This window comes from Panthera tigris, chromosome C1 (genome assembly GCF_018350195.1).
Source record: "Panthera tigris isolate Pti1 chromosome C1, P.tigris_Pti1_mat1.1, whole genome shotgun sequence".
NCBI lineage: Eukaryota > Metazoa > Chordata > Mammalia > Carnivora > Felidae > Panthera > Panthera tigris.
In genome coordinates, this window is record NC_056667.1 from 141,947,245 (window position 1) to 141,961,786 (window position 14,542).

The following is a 14,542-nucleotide window of genomic DNA, read 5'->3' on the forward strand; positions in this document are numbered from 1 at the left end:
AGGATTTGCCTTTACCAGAAAATGCTTAATCTTTTTTTTTTTTTTTTTTTTTTGTTACATTTGTTTATTTTGGGAGAGAGAGAGAGGAGAAGAAGCAGTGCGGAGCCCAGCATGGGGCTTGAACTCACAAAATGTGAGATCATGACCTGAGCTGAAATCAAGATTCGGATGCTTAACTGAGCCACCCGGAAGCCCCAGAGTAGTACTTTTTTTTTTTTTTTTTTTTTTTTTAGGACTAGTACTTTTAATATACATGCTGTAAGTAGTTCTGTACAGGAATTATAATCAACTTCATGGAGTTCCTTCAGTTTGAAAAGCTTCTGATCTTTTGTGCCTGTCATTCTTTGACATCTATTTAATAGTTAACGTTAAGTCCCTCTTGTGGCTAAGACCAAATTCCTAGCATATTGCAGTATCAAGGGCTATTCTTGTTTTTGAGCCGCTCATTTAGTTCTGTTTTATGATTGAGATGTTTCTAGCTTCTGAACATTTCCGGAGATGACTGACATAATAAATTCAATCAAGGATGAAGCCAATTCATTTGAAGAGTATCATTTATTCTGCAGAGTGATGAAGTGAGACTCTGCCATCATAATTTCATGATACAGAACATTACAAAATGGTAAAAATTTCTAAGGGAAATGGTGTGTTGGGTGACCCATTCTCTTAGAAAGGCACAAATTGAAAACAACTCACTCAGTTTCTTCCTTACAGTGAAAAATGATTGAAACTGTGAACTTGAACTTTTTTTTAGTGAATGTATGAACCTTGTAATTTGAGGCCACTGTGTATTAAGGATATGATATATTGCTATCTGCAACCGTGTGGGGCAAATTGGCAAATATGTTATCCTCTTCTGTGGCAGTTTTTGTAAAATTGTGTGTGTTGCTTACTTATATTAATTAAAGAATGATCACTAAAGTAACAGAGAAAAAAATGAAAGCCCAAAATGACTAGAAGGATACAATCAAAATTTTAGATAATTTACCTGGGTTTTGGAATTATAGGTTCTATTTTCTTTCTTTCTTTCTTTCTTTCTTTCTTTCTTTCTTTCTTTCTTTCTTTCTTTCTTTCTTTCTTTCTTTCTCTATTCAGTAATGAATGACTGTAACTCTCAAGAAAAACTGTGTTTAAGAGAAGCATAAATATAAGTTTAGGAAATAACACATTGAGCATTAATAAAAATACTATTGAACTTTTACAGTATGCCAAAACTTTAATTTTTTAGATGTGTTATTTCACCTAGTATTACTGACTGTCCTGCATTCATCAATATAAATATCTTCTCAACCAAAATTCACGACAGTGTATATTAGAGTTTTTATGTTACGAGATAGTGTAGGCACAATAGCAAGGCAGAAACAGTATGAATTATTAGGGGGATTATCATTGTGCAGCTAACTTATTAGTCATAAAAATCATTACAGGTCTCCCTAATACCTAGAAGCAGTAATGACAAGGAGACACTGGGACTTCTAAATCTCAAGAAATTGATCTGGGGGGATGTTTCTTAGGCTAATGAAGTCAAACTTTAGCTGGCATCAGAATCAGCTGAAAGACTTGTTAAAACTCATTTATTGGGCTTTACCTGTTCTAGAGTTTCTGATTTGGTAGGTGTGGGAATGGAGCCCACGAATTTGCATTTTTTTTAAGTTTATTTTTATTTATTTTGAAAGAGAGAATGGAGAAGGGACAGAGACAGAGAGAATCCCAAGCAGGCTCCAGCACAGAGCCTGATGTGGGGGCATGAACTCAAAAACTGTGGGATCATGCTCTGAGCCAAAGTCAGACACTTAACTGAGCCACCCAGGCGCCCCGAAGTTGCATTTTTAATAAGTTTCTAGGTGATATTTATGCTGCTGGTTCATGAGAGCCACTGGTTTAATGTTTCCCAAACCAGACTTATCAACAACAAAACCCTGCAGATTTTCTTTTTTTGAACTTAAAAGATTTCAAAATCTGCAGATTTTTTAAATTTACAAGATCCTTATCTACTCAAAGTTGAAGTCACTTAATTGGCTGCATACTTTAATGTTTAATATAACATCAGGGCCCCATTTTTCCAGTTTCATGAGCAGTTCTATTTGTAAAGATTGATATTTTGTGACTTTAATTCTTTCTTGGGGCATCTTCAGAGACTAAAGGGAAAATTGAGTTAAATTTTTTGATAGAATAAAGGTTATTTAACCTTGAAGTTACCATATTGGTCTTTTGGATCCTTTTATTAATCTAAGGTACATTATGAAATTTTTGTGATCTTTTCTGTATCTCAATTTTGCTCTTTCATTATATTAGGAATAATCTTAATAGCACTTAGCAGTTACTTTTTAACTTTGCTAAAAATAAATTACGATGGAATCCTCTAGAACAAACAGTGGCCTGCAGACCAATCTGACCTACCTGTTTTTTGTAAATTAATTTTGTTATAGCCTAGCTTTGTCCTTTCCTTTATATATTGTCTGTGGCTGTTTTCATGTTACAATAGCAGAGTTTAGTAGTTGTAACAGACCTTACAGCAAGTAAAACTCAAGATACTATTCTGACTCTTTTCAAAAAAATATAGTATTCTTATTCACTTAGTCATTCAACAGAAAGGGCTTCAGGCAAAAATACAAACCGTCCTCTTTGCTAAATGATGTATTTTATTTTTCGTATTTTGTGATATTCATCTGCCCTTATTTCATAGTGTTTGTAAATGGACAAATGCTGAAGGCAGCTATGTATAAAAAGTGATTGGAAAGAAATTTTAAAAATTCACTGGGTTGATGATTCAAATTGTTTATGATTCTAAAAATGGAAATGTATTGCAAATTATGGAGCAAAGTAGATGGTTGGCCTCTCTTTGCCATGTGTTTTGTGTTTTGGTGATGCACGTGCAAAAAGAAAAAGCAAAACTAATGATAAGCTGAAACCACTTAAAGGTGTATCTGAAGTCTGGAATCAGTATTTATAAGATAATTATGTTCCAGATTCATGCATGAAATTAGTAATCAGTTACTTGCACTTAAGAGTATATGGCCATTTCTAGGGTGTATCTTTTTAAAACCAAGGAAATTCAGAATGAAACTTTGGATTTGTTGTATTTATATTTTATTAAAATTTCTAACAAAGTTTTTTCATGGTCTTTTTAGTCTTCTGTAAATTGTTCATCAAATGACTTAAAATAAGGAAAGAAAGAAAAAAAAGATAAGGGAAAGGGTATTTTGGACCTTAGATGATAGTAATAACTATTTTGCCTATTATACTAAAGATTATATGCTTCCAAGAGTAATACAGGCTTAACAAGATATGACAAGTTAGTTATATAAAGATGAGTGGTCAATCCGTGGGGTTGCATTGTACTTTTCCCGCTACTTTTGTGTATGTTTGAAATTGTCCATGGTAAAGAAGTTTTCTAAAAGTTTCCCATGTGAATTGGATGATTTAACATGGTTGGAAACTACAGATGTTACTTATTTTTCAAGTTTTTGTCACTTCATCCTTCAGAATGTTTCCTTCCACTTTCCTTGCCTTTTTCAGCAGGAATGGGAGTGAAATTGCTACATGCTGAGCTGTAGGTGAACAGGCAGTTGGGTAGAGACCTTTATCAGGTGGCACTGGAAGGGGAGGAAAGAATGCTTTCATCTGCTCCTGTATTTGGAAATAATAAGTTTGAAGATCAAAGGCTATCTGGCTTTCTGTCTTAACATGCAGAGACACACGTTGGTTAAGGGATTTGAAGACTTGAGCTATCGGTAGACTGTGTTGAATTTTAGAGAAAATACTAAATTATTTAAAATGTTTTCGCCCTCCTAAGTTAGAAAACTATAGAATCTGATAAAGTTGCAAAACTTTGCTTAACATTTAAAAATAGTTGATTAATTTTAGGCATGAGTACATCTAAGGTTTTATTAGTAACCAGCTATAGTTTTTACAACTTTTAAAATTACCTAAATACTAATTTTAATTTTTAATTTCATAAGTTATAGAAATAATATAGTCTCACTTGGAAAGAAATTCCAACAATTAAAGCAAAGATTCCCACTAATGTACTTGTATATTTTTTCAGATCTTTTTCTATTCATTTATATGTGTAGGATCATTCAAAATGTGGTTTTGTCATTGTCATAGAAAGAACATAATTGCAATCATGCAGCTTTATTAAAATGTCTTGGAGATTAATCTGTATCTTTATATATAGTTCTACCTCATTCTTTTTTGTTACTGCACTGTAGCATTTCATAGTATACAATTTTATCTAAAATTTTCAAATTGTCGGAAGCTCTGAAATAGGACTTGGACATTATCAGCATGCTGTGACGTTTACTCATTCATTGTTTGCTTATGGCACAAATAAGTTTTTATGAAGAATGTACTTGCATAACAGTGTTTTAATAAATTTTTCCCAATATCGGATCATGGGAGGTGTTTTGTTTGTTTGTTTTTCTAGTTGTTTCTGTTTACATTATAATGTGCAAACTATTGCCTTCACGTATCTGATTTCATAAAGCTTCTGAAAGTCACCTCATCCATGTAAGCCTGAAAGTGCTAAATAAAATATTTAAAACATACAATAATCTTTCTTTGTTGGCAGCTTTTATAGAAATACAGAACTGCCAGCATATTTTTAGAGTAGTAACTGCACTTTGACGCCAAAATCATTTATTTTAAAAAGTGAGCCAAAACAAAATATACCATGAGATAAGTGAATATAAAACTCCAGCAAAAAGATGGGGATAGGAATTTTCCACCTACCCCCATCTTTGCTTTAGGTAAAAACATTGAAGCCCAGACGTTTCAATTGGTGGAAAGATGAATTTCCATCAACTGATGAAAATTGAACTATAAATAAGAACAAAGGATGTATGTATTTATTTAAAGGCCTATATCCTTTGATACACCAGTTCTTTGGAAATTTGTTGCAGATATCCTTGTATAACTGTATAGTGTAAGGATATTACTTGCAACATAGTTTTTAATAGTGGAATAATAAAAATATATAATAGAACTGTAGCTATGTATACTGATATGAAAGGTCTCCAACATTGTTATGTGAGAAGAGCAAAGTGCAGGACAGCTTTTCTGGTGAGAATCCTATTTGTGGAAAATGGAATCTACATGTATTGTATATTGTACATAACTAGCTCCATATATATATTTACATTACCTAGAAAACTATAACTTAGAAAATATGCACAACTTAGCTGATTGCTTTTAGGAGTAGAATTGGTGAATTGAGGTAGGAAGACTCTAACTTAGTTTTTATATGCTTTTGTACTTTTTAAAAATTATGTTAACTTTCGGTAAAATGGGTTTAACGTAACATTAGTTGTCAAGTTTTTAGCATGAGGGGTTCTGGAGGAAGGGACTTGCTGCAGATTTAGTTGTGTAGTTACCAACTTGTGTGGATTTTCTGCTTGTTCATAAACAAATTGAGTCATTTTCTGAAGTATAAGCACTTGTAGACCATAATATTGCAATGTACTTTTTAGGCATATCATTATGAATTGGCTTTTGTCAGTGATGTAACTCTTGATTCGTTCAAAGTGAATATAAAGTAAAACTACGCAAGGTGAGGTAAGCACTTAGGTTGTAGAATAGTGGTCAGTTTTGAAAATTGAAGAATATTCTTATATTAATTTTGACGAGTGTTCTATTTCACTTGAGTGAAAAGGCTTGATGGGCTTTAGAGAGCCTCACATTTTATTACTTTTTTACCTGTTATTTTGTGTCTTTCTCACATTTTTTAGATATTTAGAAGTTTCCATTATTCTACAACAGTCCCCAGATAGTTGAATTTTCATAATTACTGTCTTTGTTCTGCAGACTTTATGTATTATAAGATGTTAAACTTAGTGTAAACCTGTCAGTTGTTTTATCCCCTTTAGCAGTATTCATCTAAATAATAACAAATAATAGCTATTTGGCAGAATAACCATCCTTAAGTTGTAGCTGTGTGTACAGCTATAAGTAATCTTAGAATTTTTATTTTGGTCTTCTATCTCACTGGGTTGACAGGAACATTGTGCCTCAGTCTTTGCTAAGGTTCTGTCTACCCAGTCCTAGGTTCAGTTAAGGTTCTAAAGTCTGACACTGTGCCAGGACATTGGGGTGGGATGCAATCTAGTCCTCAAAGCATTTGCTCAAATGAGTTACTGCGGAAGCATCTTGCTTTCTGGTCAGGATGGCCTTTCAGATGTAGCACTTTTTTTTTTTTTTTTAATCTTCTTATTTATTTTTGAGAGAGAGAGTGAGTGCGAGCGGAGGAGGAACAGAGAGAGAGGGAGACACAGAATCTGAAGCAGGCTCCAGGCTATGTTCTGTCAGCACAGAGCCCAACACCGGGCTCTAACTCGGAAACCTCCAGTTCATGACCTGAGCCGAAGTCGGACAGTTAACCAACTGAGCCACCCAGGTGCTCCTCAGATGTAGCACTTTTGTAGCCACATGACCATCTGCTGTTTTCTGTGCCCCACTTAGGAGAGAGACATCTGCAGGCTTGGCTCTGGATCCATCTGCCAAGCTGCTGTATATAGCTACAATCCCTCTGTGGTGGTGTGTGGCCTCCTCTCCTGGCTCTGCCAGGAAGTGCCAGCAGTACTGTCCCCTGTCCGTACACGCACACACACCACTTTCTTCAAACCGGGAGAGTCTTCCTCACCTGTGCATAAAGCCCTCGCTCTCTTTCTCCCCGTTCTACACAAAGGTTTTGTCTATACCCGATCAACTCATCTTTGCTGTCTATTCAAGACATTTTGTGTTTGTCTACCCTCTTGCTTATATTTATCCTCCTCGTTCCCTGAATCATTTTGCAACATAAAAACCAAAGAGACACTGAGGCTGTTTCTCTTTGTCACATCTTTCTGTGGCAGTGAACACACAGTTCCTTATCTCCTTAAAAGGGGGTAAAGGAAAGGGAACTAGTGAGAAAAGATTAAGGTTAATCTTTCAAAAATACTTTGCCACAGTATTTCTTAATACTTCATTTCTCTGAGTTTGTCTTTTAGCAGTTTTATCGGACTGTTAACCGGAGTTCGTATGGTTTATAAACAGTCCAGTGCACGTATTTCTTAACCGCTTCTTGCCAAAAGGCATCTTGGTTGTGCATTTTGTGCAGCCAGGAAATTGGTAGTTCATATATCATTCTCAACCATAGTCTTCACAGCCTTTCCTCCCTCCCTATACTACCTCAGTAGGTACAGCCCGGGACACACAATCAGTAGTGGTAGCTTAATAAACTCTCTTAAGGAGGCACTTTGAGTATGTATCTAAAAACCTTCAAATTAATTTATTCCCTCTACTGTTGCTTTGTTCATTGCCCCCATTCTTCCATTTCTCAACCTTTTCCCCCTTCCTTGAGTCGAAGATAATACCATGCTTTTGACTTAAGAATTCTTTGAGAAAATCTTCCAGTCTTCCCCTCTGAAAATAAAATTTAGGATCCCAACTCATTTGTAAATTGTGAGTTAACTTTTGTCCATATACTGAGAAAATTGAATCAGCTTAGGTTAATAATGTTTATAGGAAAGGTATCAAGAGTATACACTGTAAAATTCTTATGTCAAAAGTGCATAGTATGGAAAGAAAGGAAACACTTATTGTAGGTAATAAAAGATAGCAAGCTGTGATTCATAGAGCTAAATGAAAAATGTCAAGACATTTTAACAGTGAAGTATTTTAACTATTTCTGTAGTCCCAATTTTGTAAAACTGAAGATATATTAAGTTGAATTTGTACTCTTTTCCACATATTAAATGATAATTGAAATATCAAACTATTAAATTATTTACATTTTAATTATTTTATATTTTATTCAATTATAATTTAAATATTGAATGATATGACTTCTAATTGTGCTTTAGTATTTTACACTTTACATGGTTTAGCTTGTACTAAGCTCAAATCTCTTGTATCACCTACACGCAATTCAGAAGTTCAGAAATACACATGATCTTCTGAACATGAAGATACTGGTTTAATTTAAATTGCTTTGCTGTTAATAATTAAAGTTTTCTTCCCCTTTTCCCATTAAGGATTCTGGACTCTACTTATAATCTCTCTATCTGCCGGATTCTCCTGTTGTAGCTTTTCTTGGACAGTGACTTATTTTGACTCTTTTGAACCAGGAATGTTTCCTCCTACTCCTCTTTCACCTGCCAGGTTCAAGTAAGTATTCCTGCTTCTTTTTTAACCCATTCCAACCCTGTTGAAATGCTAAAATATATAGAAGCAAGAGGCTGCTTATTTGTAAGATAACATGTGGAGTTCCCAGTCTCTATAAAATATAAATGACTTTAAAGTTTCCAGATTGGCTCAGCCTTTAGATAAATGGGAGACTCTTTTAAACTCCTTACCCAGATAATGCAGTGGTTTTTTAAAAAATGAAATTCAAGAGTTGATCTATGAAGTAAGAAATTTTGATGGATGTTTGTCCTCTCGGGCTAGAATCATTTAAACAGTTTATGAAAGCTAAATTTATATCAGCATAGTGAGAGTTTTACTAGATGCATCTATAAATGGTCAGATTTATATCAACTTAAGTTGGATTGGACTTTTCCCCAGATTTCAGTTTTCTGTAATAATTACCAAGCATTTATGGCACCCAATTTAAATGTCTAGATCAGATTAAGTGCATTTCATAGTGGAACAATATTAGATTTCTTTGGTCTGTGTTTTCTGTAGTTCAAAGACTTTCACAAAATTCAGTTCTAACCTAGTTTTAATCTAGTTGATTTATGTCAAGAAAGCTCGGGTATTAAATACTATAAATTTCCAAATATGAGTTTCTAAGACGTCTAGTGTATTCTACAAACTGAGGGGTTGGGGAAAAGGTGAAGAGTAGAAAATAAACTCTGGTTTAAAATTCATGTGTTATCAGAGTATTATGGTTGTTATTGTTGCTATTATAACTACCCGCACCAGTTTACTTTATGGACAGTTTGCAGAGATCAAATAAAATGTATTTGAGAGACTCTGTAAATAGGAAGTTTTATACTAATGATATTTATTTATTAAATGCTTATTTTAGAGAGAGAGACTGAGAGAACGTGAGTGGGGGAGGGACAGAGAGAGAAGGGGACAGAGGATCCAAGCTCTGTGCTGAGAGCACACAGCCCAGCATGGGGCTCAGACTCACACACCATAAGATCATGACCTGAGCTGAAGTCAGATGCTTAACTGACTAAGCTTCCTGCCCCTACTAATGATATTTATTAGTAATTGTTATTACCAGCTTTCTTTATTAGTAAGCTCATATTTTTCTGTCTTATAAATCTGTCTTTAAAACTTGTGGCTTTACTTCAGATGAAATTTGTTTGTGTATCTTAAATGTCTTAATAAATCCCTATCTGTACATGAAACATAAATCATACTTGGCAATACATTTTGTATGTGTGTGTTCAAAGTGGATAATGAGTAATAATTGAATAAGTTGTTCCTAATAGTGCAATGCCATCCCATAGTTTACGTGACTACCATTCATTTGCAAAGTTTATTTTCCTGTGTGATACTGTGTTCAGTTCAAATTCATATTCTTGATGCTTGATGACATTAATTACTTGGTAATAAGAGGTATGCATCTAATGTCAATAATATAATGAGACTCCTTTTATAAGCCACCAAAAAAACATCTTATTTTTGCCTTTTATCTCTTTATATCACACTTCCCTCTGGATTTTCAGCCTTATATTTGTAGCTATTTAGTAGATCTTGTAGCCTGGATATCAGAAAACACCTTGCACTTAAAATTACTTACACTCTAGCTTGTCTTAAAGACATCACTCCATCCAGTTATCAAGGCTTGAAACCCGTATTCACTGTATTTATCCTTTGCCAAGTCTAGCCATTCCTGTTTTTTGAAATGTTACTGGAATACTTTGTCTTTGCACCCTCAGTGTTTTTGCCCTTTTTAAGGCCTTAGCCTGTGCACTTCACTCCTTGGTCTCCTCTACTCCAAGCTTTCACTCTTCATATTCGTCCTGTATTTTGTTACCTCTGTAAAAACAGATCTCTGTCGCAGCTCTTCCCTTGCTTAAAAGTCTTCAGTGACTTTCCCATTGCCTTCAAAATGATGTCCAACTCCCAAGTACAGCATAACAGTCTGTCCTCAAATGATCCTTCCTTACTTTTCCAACTTTATCTTCAGCTATTTCTCCAGTGCACCCTTTTCTATAGCCATATATCAGATTACCCTGGCATTCCCTGAATAAACTGTACTTTTGAGATGCCATGACTTTACTCTTACGGTTTTCTCTTCCTGAAATACTGTTTTCCCTCACAGATTCTCTTTTGCCCATACAAGAATTCACAGGCCTCATAGATGATAGAAGCTTTTGGAGTTACACAAAAGCATTTCCGTGTTCTCTGAAATACCTGGAATGCTCAGAGCATTTAGTTTCTTAAAAAGTATCTTTGCTTTTTTTATTAAACTAGAACCAGTAACAATGGACCTCAGTTTTCAGTGTTATTAGTCATTCAATTTTAATATGAGATAGTGCCAGATTAGAGACTTAGATGGTATGTTTGTTAACACAGTCCTAAAAACCACAGTTTTGAAATATACATTGTATGTACATATGTGTATATTTAAATTCCTTTCCACATGTATGTTAGGTAATTTTATATATGCTAAATCAGCTATTAAATATATCAAGACCATGACTGAAAATGTAATTTAATGTTATCATGTGTTGATACAGATAAGGCATATAATAAATTTAGTGATAGGGGATTGCATATTAACAGAAACCACATACCAAAAAATGCATATAATTCAATGATAATTGGTGAAACGGGGTTTTATAGTGAAAACCCTGCCCTCTAGTGCTTGTGGAAAATAATGCAATTACTGTGCTTCAGAAATGTCAGAATAAGTTTATTCTCTGTGTCACCAGTAGAGTGAGAACTTGTACAGGGAAACAACTTTTCTCCTTTGAGAAAGTTTAAATCTTCAGACACTATTTTCTTAGAAATCAGATTAATGTATTTCATTAATTTTCAATATCACACTTTTATACAAATATCTTTGTAACAGGCTCTGTATTCTTTTATAACTTAAGCAATGATGTTAATATAAATATTTTTCGTGATTATATGAAAGTACAAGTCCTTAGTTGAAAATTCAAAGACAAAGGCCCCCCAGAGACCCCGCCTCCTAATTCCATCACATTGGGGGCTAAAGTTTGTAACATAAATGGAGAAGAGAATGTGGATGGGGGTACAAACATAGTCCATAGTACATATAATTTAGAAATTTTCACTTTTACATAAGCACAAGACCTTTAAGAAATAAAAGATAAAGAATTTTGCAAGGGATATTTTTAGACAGGTATTTAATAGACTTCAAAAGGCATATTTTAAAATAATGCCTTTATTTATTTTCTTAAGTGTATTTTCAGAGAGAGAGGGGGAGAGAGAATCCCAAGCAGGCTCCGAGCCGTGAGTGCAGAGCCTGATGCGAGGCTCAATCCCATGAACTGTGAGATCATGACCTAAGCCAAAATCAAGAATTGGATGCTTAACTGACTGAGCCACCCAGGCGTCGCTCAAAAGGCATATTTTGAGGGGTGCCTGGGTGGCTCAGTCCGTTGAACGCCTAACTTCAGCTCAGGTCATGATCTCACGGTTCATGGGTTCAAGCCCCGCGTCAGGCTCTGTGCTGACAGCTCAGAGCCTGGAGCCTGCTTTGGATGCTGTGTCTTGCTCTCCCTCTGCCTCTCCCCCCACTCATGCTCGCTCTCTCTGTCTCTCAAAAATGAATAAATGTTAAAAAAAAAAATTTATTTTGAAGGCATATTTTGAAGAAAGATTGTTATACTGACTTTGCAAACTTTGCTGAGTTAAAAGGTATACTGCAATGTTAACACACACAGAGTTGTTTATTAGAAAACAATCATTTTCTTTGTGTATTTGGAACAATTATACTTTTAAATTATTTTCTTCTGAAAATATGTTACTATGTTAAATAATGAGGCAGTAAGTTTAGATTCTTTGAAGTATCTATATAGGCTTTCCCCACTTCTTGCCACTTTATAATTAATTTTTACTGTTCTATGCTACTTAATCAACATCTCCAGTTCACTTCACATTAGTTTTCATCATTCATTCATTCAGTTTGTTCAGTGGTTTCCAACCAGGCAAATATGACAGTGTGTATGTAAACAGTATTTCATATGTGATTATCCAATTTAATTACAGTTTGTAGGAGTTAATGCATCTAGGTATGTGACCTACCCATGCAAAGATACTGCATTTATTTGAGTTCTCCTGATTGGAAAGGAAGTTAGATATGGATAGATGTGCCTTAAAGCTGCAATTTTCCTAACAGTGAATTCGTGTTCTAGGATTGCTAGGGAAATAATAAAGATTATGAGGGAACCAAGTCCCTGCTAAGCCACCCTTAGGTATTATCATTAGTTCAGGCACTTCATTTTTTAACAGATGAAGAAATTGAGGCCTGGGGAATTTAAGCAAGTTGCACAAAGTCAAATAATTTGCATGTAACATAGCTAACTCCTGACTCTATGTTTAGTGTTCTTTGCCATACTAGCTAAGCCCACCTACTTTGAATTATGAAATGAATCAAAAGGAGGTAATTCACTAATTGAAACAGCTTCATCTTATTGACAGTTGAAGCACTCATTGGAGCTTTTGCTTTGTGGCAGTTTTGCCCATGTGATACAGCCAAATCCAGTCAAAACCTGTTCTTAACTTCTCACTGTCTTTGTTCTCCATTGTTTTTTCTTTAGTGACCAGTGTTTTCCACTTTAGACTACTCTGCACATTTCACATTACCTGTGCCCCATCTAGTGGTGCAATGATGTAGCCGCAGGTTTATAGTTATTCAGCATGCTAAAAATAAAAACCATTTAATTAATTGTTGGGGCACCTGGGTAGCTCAGTTGAGCATCAGACTTTGGCTCAGGTCATAATCTTGTGGTTCATGAGAGTTTGAGCCTCACATTGGGCTCTGGGATGACAGCTCAGAGCATGGAGCCTGCATCAGATTCTATGTCTCCCTTTCTCTCTGCCCCTTTCCAGGTCACGCCCCGTGTGTGTGTGTGTGTGTGTCTGTCTCTCTCAAAAATAAATAAACATTAAAAAAAATTAAAAATAAAACATTTAATTATTAAAATGTCCCACCTAGGATAGAAATGTTACTATATAGTCTAGAAATAAATTTAGAGGAAAAATGACAATGTAAGTGATGAATTTAACAAACAACACAGTGTAGAAAGCTTATTGGTTTTGTAATTATGAAATAAAATATTTAATAACAGTAATATGAAAAATAGTGAAAAAAGTCATTAAATTTGTACTACAGTAATTTAGTTAAAAGTCAGGGGTCAAGGGCCAACATTCTTTTTTTAACTTTATTTATTTAAAGAGAGCCTGAGTGCTAGTGGGGGAGGGGCAGAGAGAGAGAGGGAGAGAGAATTCCAAGCCAGCTATGCACTATCAGCATGAAGCCCAGTGTGTGGCTTGAACCCATGAACTGCAAGATCATGACCTGAGCCAAAACCAAGAACCAGATGTTTAACCATCTGAACCACCCAGGTACCACTGAAAGGCCAACATTCTTTTTTTTTTTTTTTTTCAATGTGTATTTATTTATTTTGAGAGTGAGCACCTTTTGTGTAAGCAGGGGAGGGGCAGAGAAAGAGGGAGAGAGAGAATCCCAAGCAAGCCCTGCACTGTCAGCATGGAATGGGCCAACATTCTTAAGTTAAAAGTGTTACTTCATTGCAGTCAATAGTGTTAATTAACAAAAATCTTATTGTTGGCATGAAAAAATGCACAGATAAAAATTAAAATTTAACAGCATGTGACTGTAACTTACAAGCCAACAAGTTAAACTTTGTAGGGATAGGATTATTATTTTGTGGTAGAAATACCCACAGAGACTTATTTTCAAGGAGAAAAAAAATCAATACGTATGTGTAAAGTTATTAAGGATGGGCTAACTGTGTTATAGAAATCAAATATTAGTGGAAATTTCTAACCTCATGATGGTCAAAGGTAGTATGAAGTAAGATTTCTGGTGAATTGGCTAGCTGAGTCCAAAGTCTGGATTATTGAATCTCTTGTTGAGAACCTGCTTTTAAATAACTTTTCTTCTTGTTGAGAAATATTGTGTAAATAACATTTTATGCATTCACAATATTGTAGATTTTAGAGAAAGTATCAGTTCTTCATAAATCTATATCATCTTGAATCTTATAAGTGAAGATGAGTCTTTGTGAGGATAGAATGAATTGGTTGTAATTATGGCTTATTTGATGTGGGGTTCATGGTCAAAAAGTAGGGACACTTTGAATTATTGGTATTATGTAATGATTTCTAAGAATGTGCCAGCAAAAAGAGTAGTGTCTTTTCACTAAAGCTGCTTTAAATATCATCTATAGAATTTGGCATTATTTCATAGTTAATATACAAACCAGGGACTATATGTTACCTTCTGGAACTGTTAGTCGTTTTTGTCAAGATGACTGTAAGTTATCCACCTTGTTACATCATTTTCCCGTCACAAATGATATTTGGTAAATACCAAGATAGTTTGAAAAAT

General features: G+C 34.7%; 1 protein-coding gene across 4 annotated transcripts in view; it reads left to right on the top strand.

Moving 5' to 3' along the window:
• Window positions 1–14,542, top strand: part of ARL6IP6 (ADP ribosylation factor like GTPase 6 interacting protein 6) — a 40,824-nt gene that overhangs the window by 5,435 nt on the left and 20,847 nt on the right. For all 4 annotated transcript variants that reach the window (XM_042994457.1, XM_007099414.3, XM_042994458.1 and 1 more), the window contains one exon: window positions 8,013–8,145. In XM_042994457.1, coding sequence (XP_042850391.1) covers window positions 8,013–8,145 — 133 coding nt within the window. The remainder of the gene's footprint in view (window positions 1–8,012; window positions 8,146–14,542) is intronic.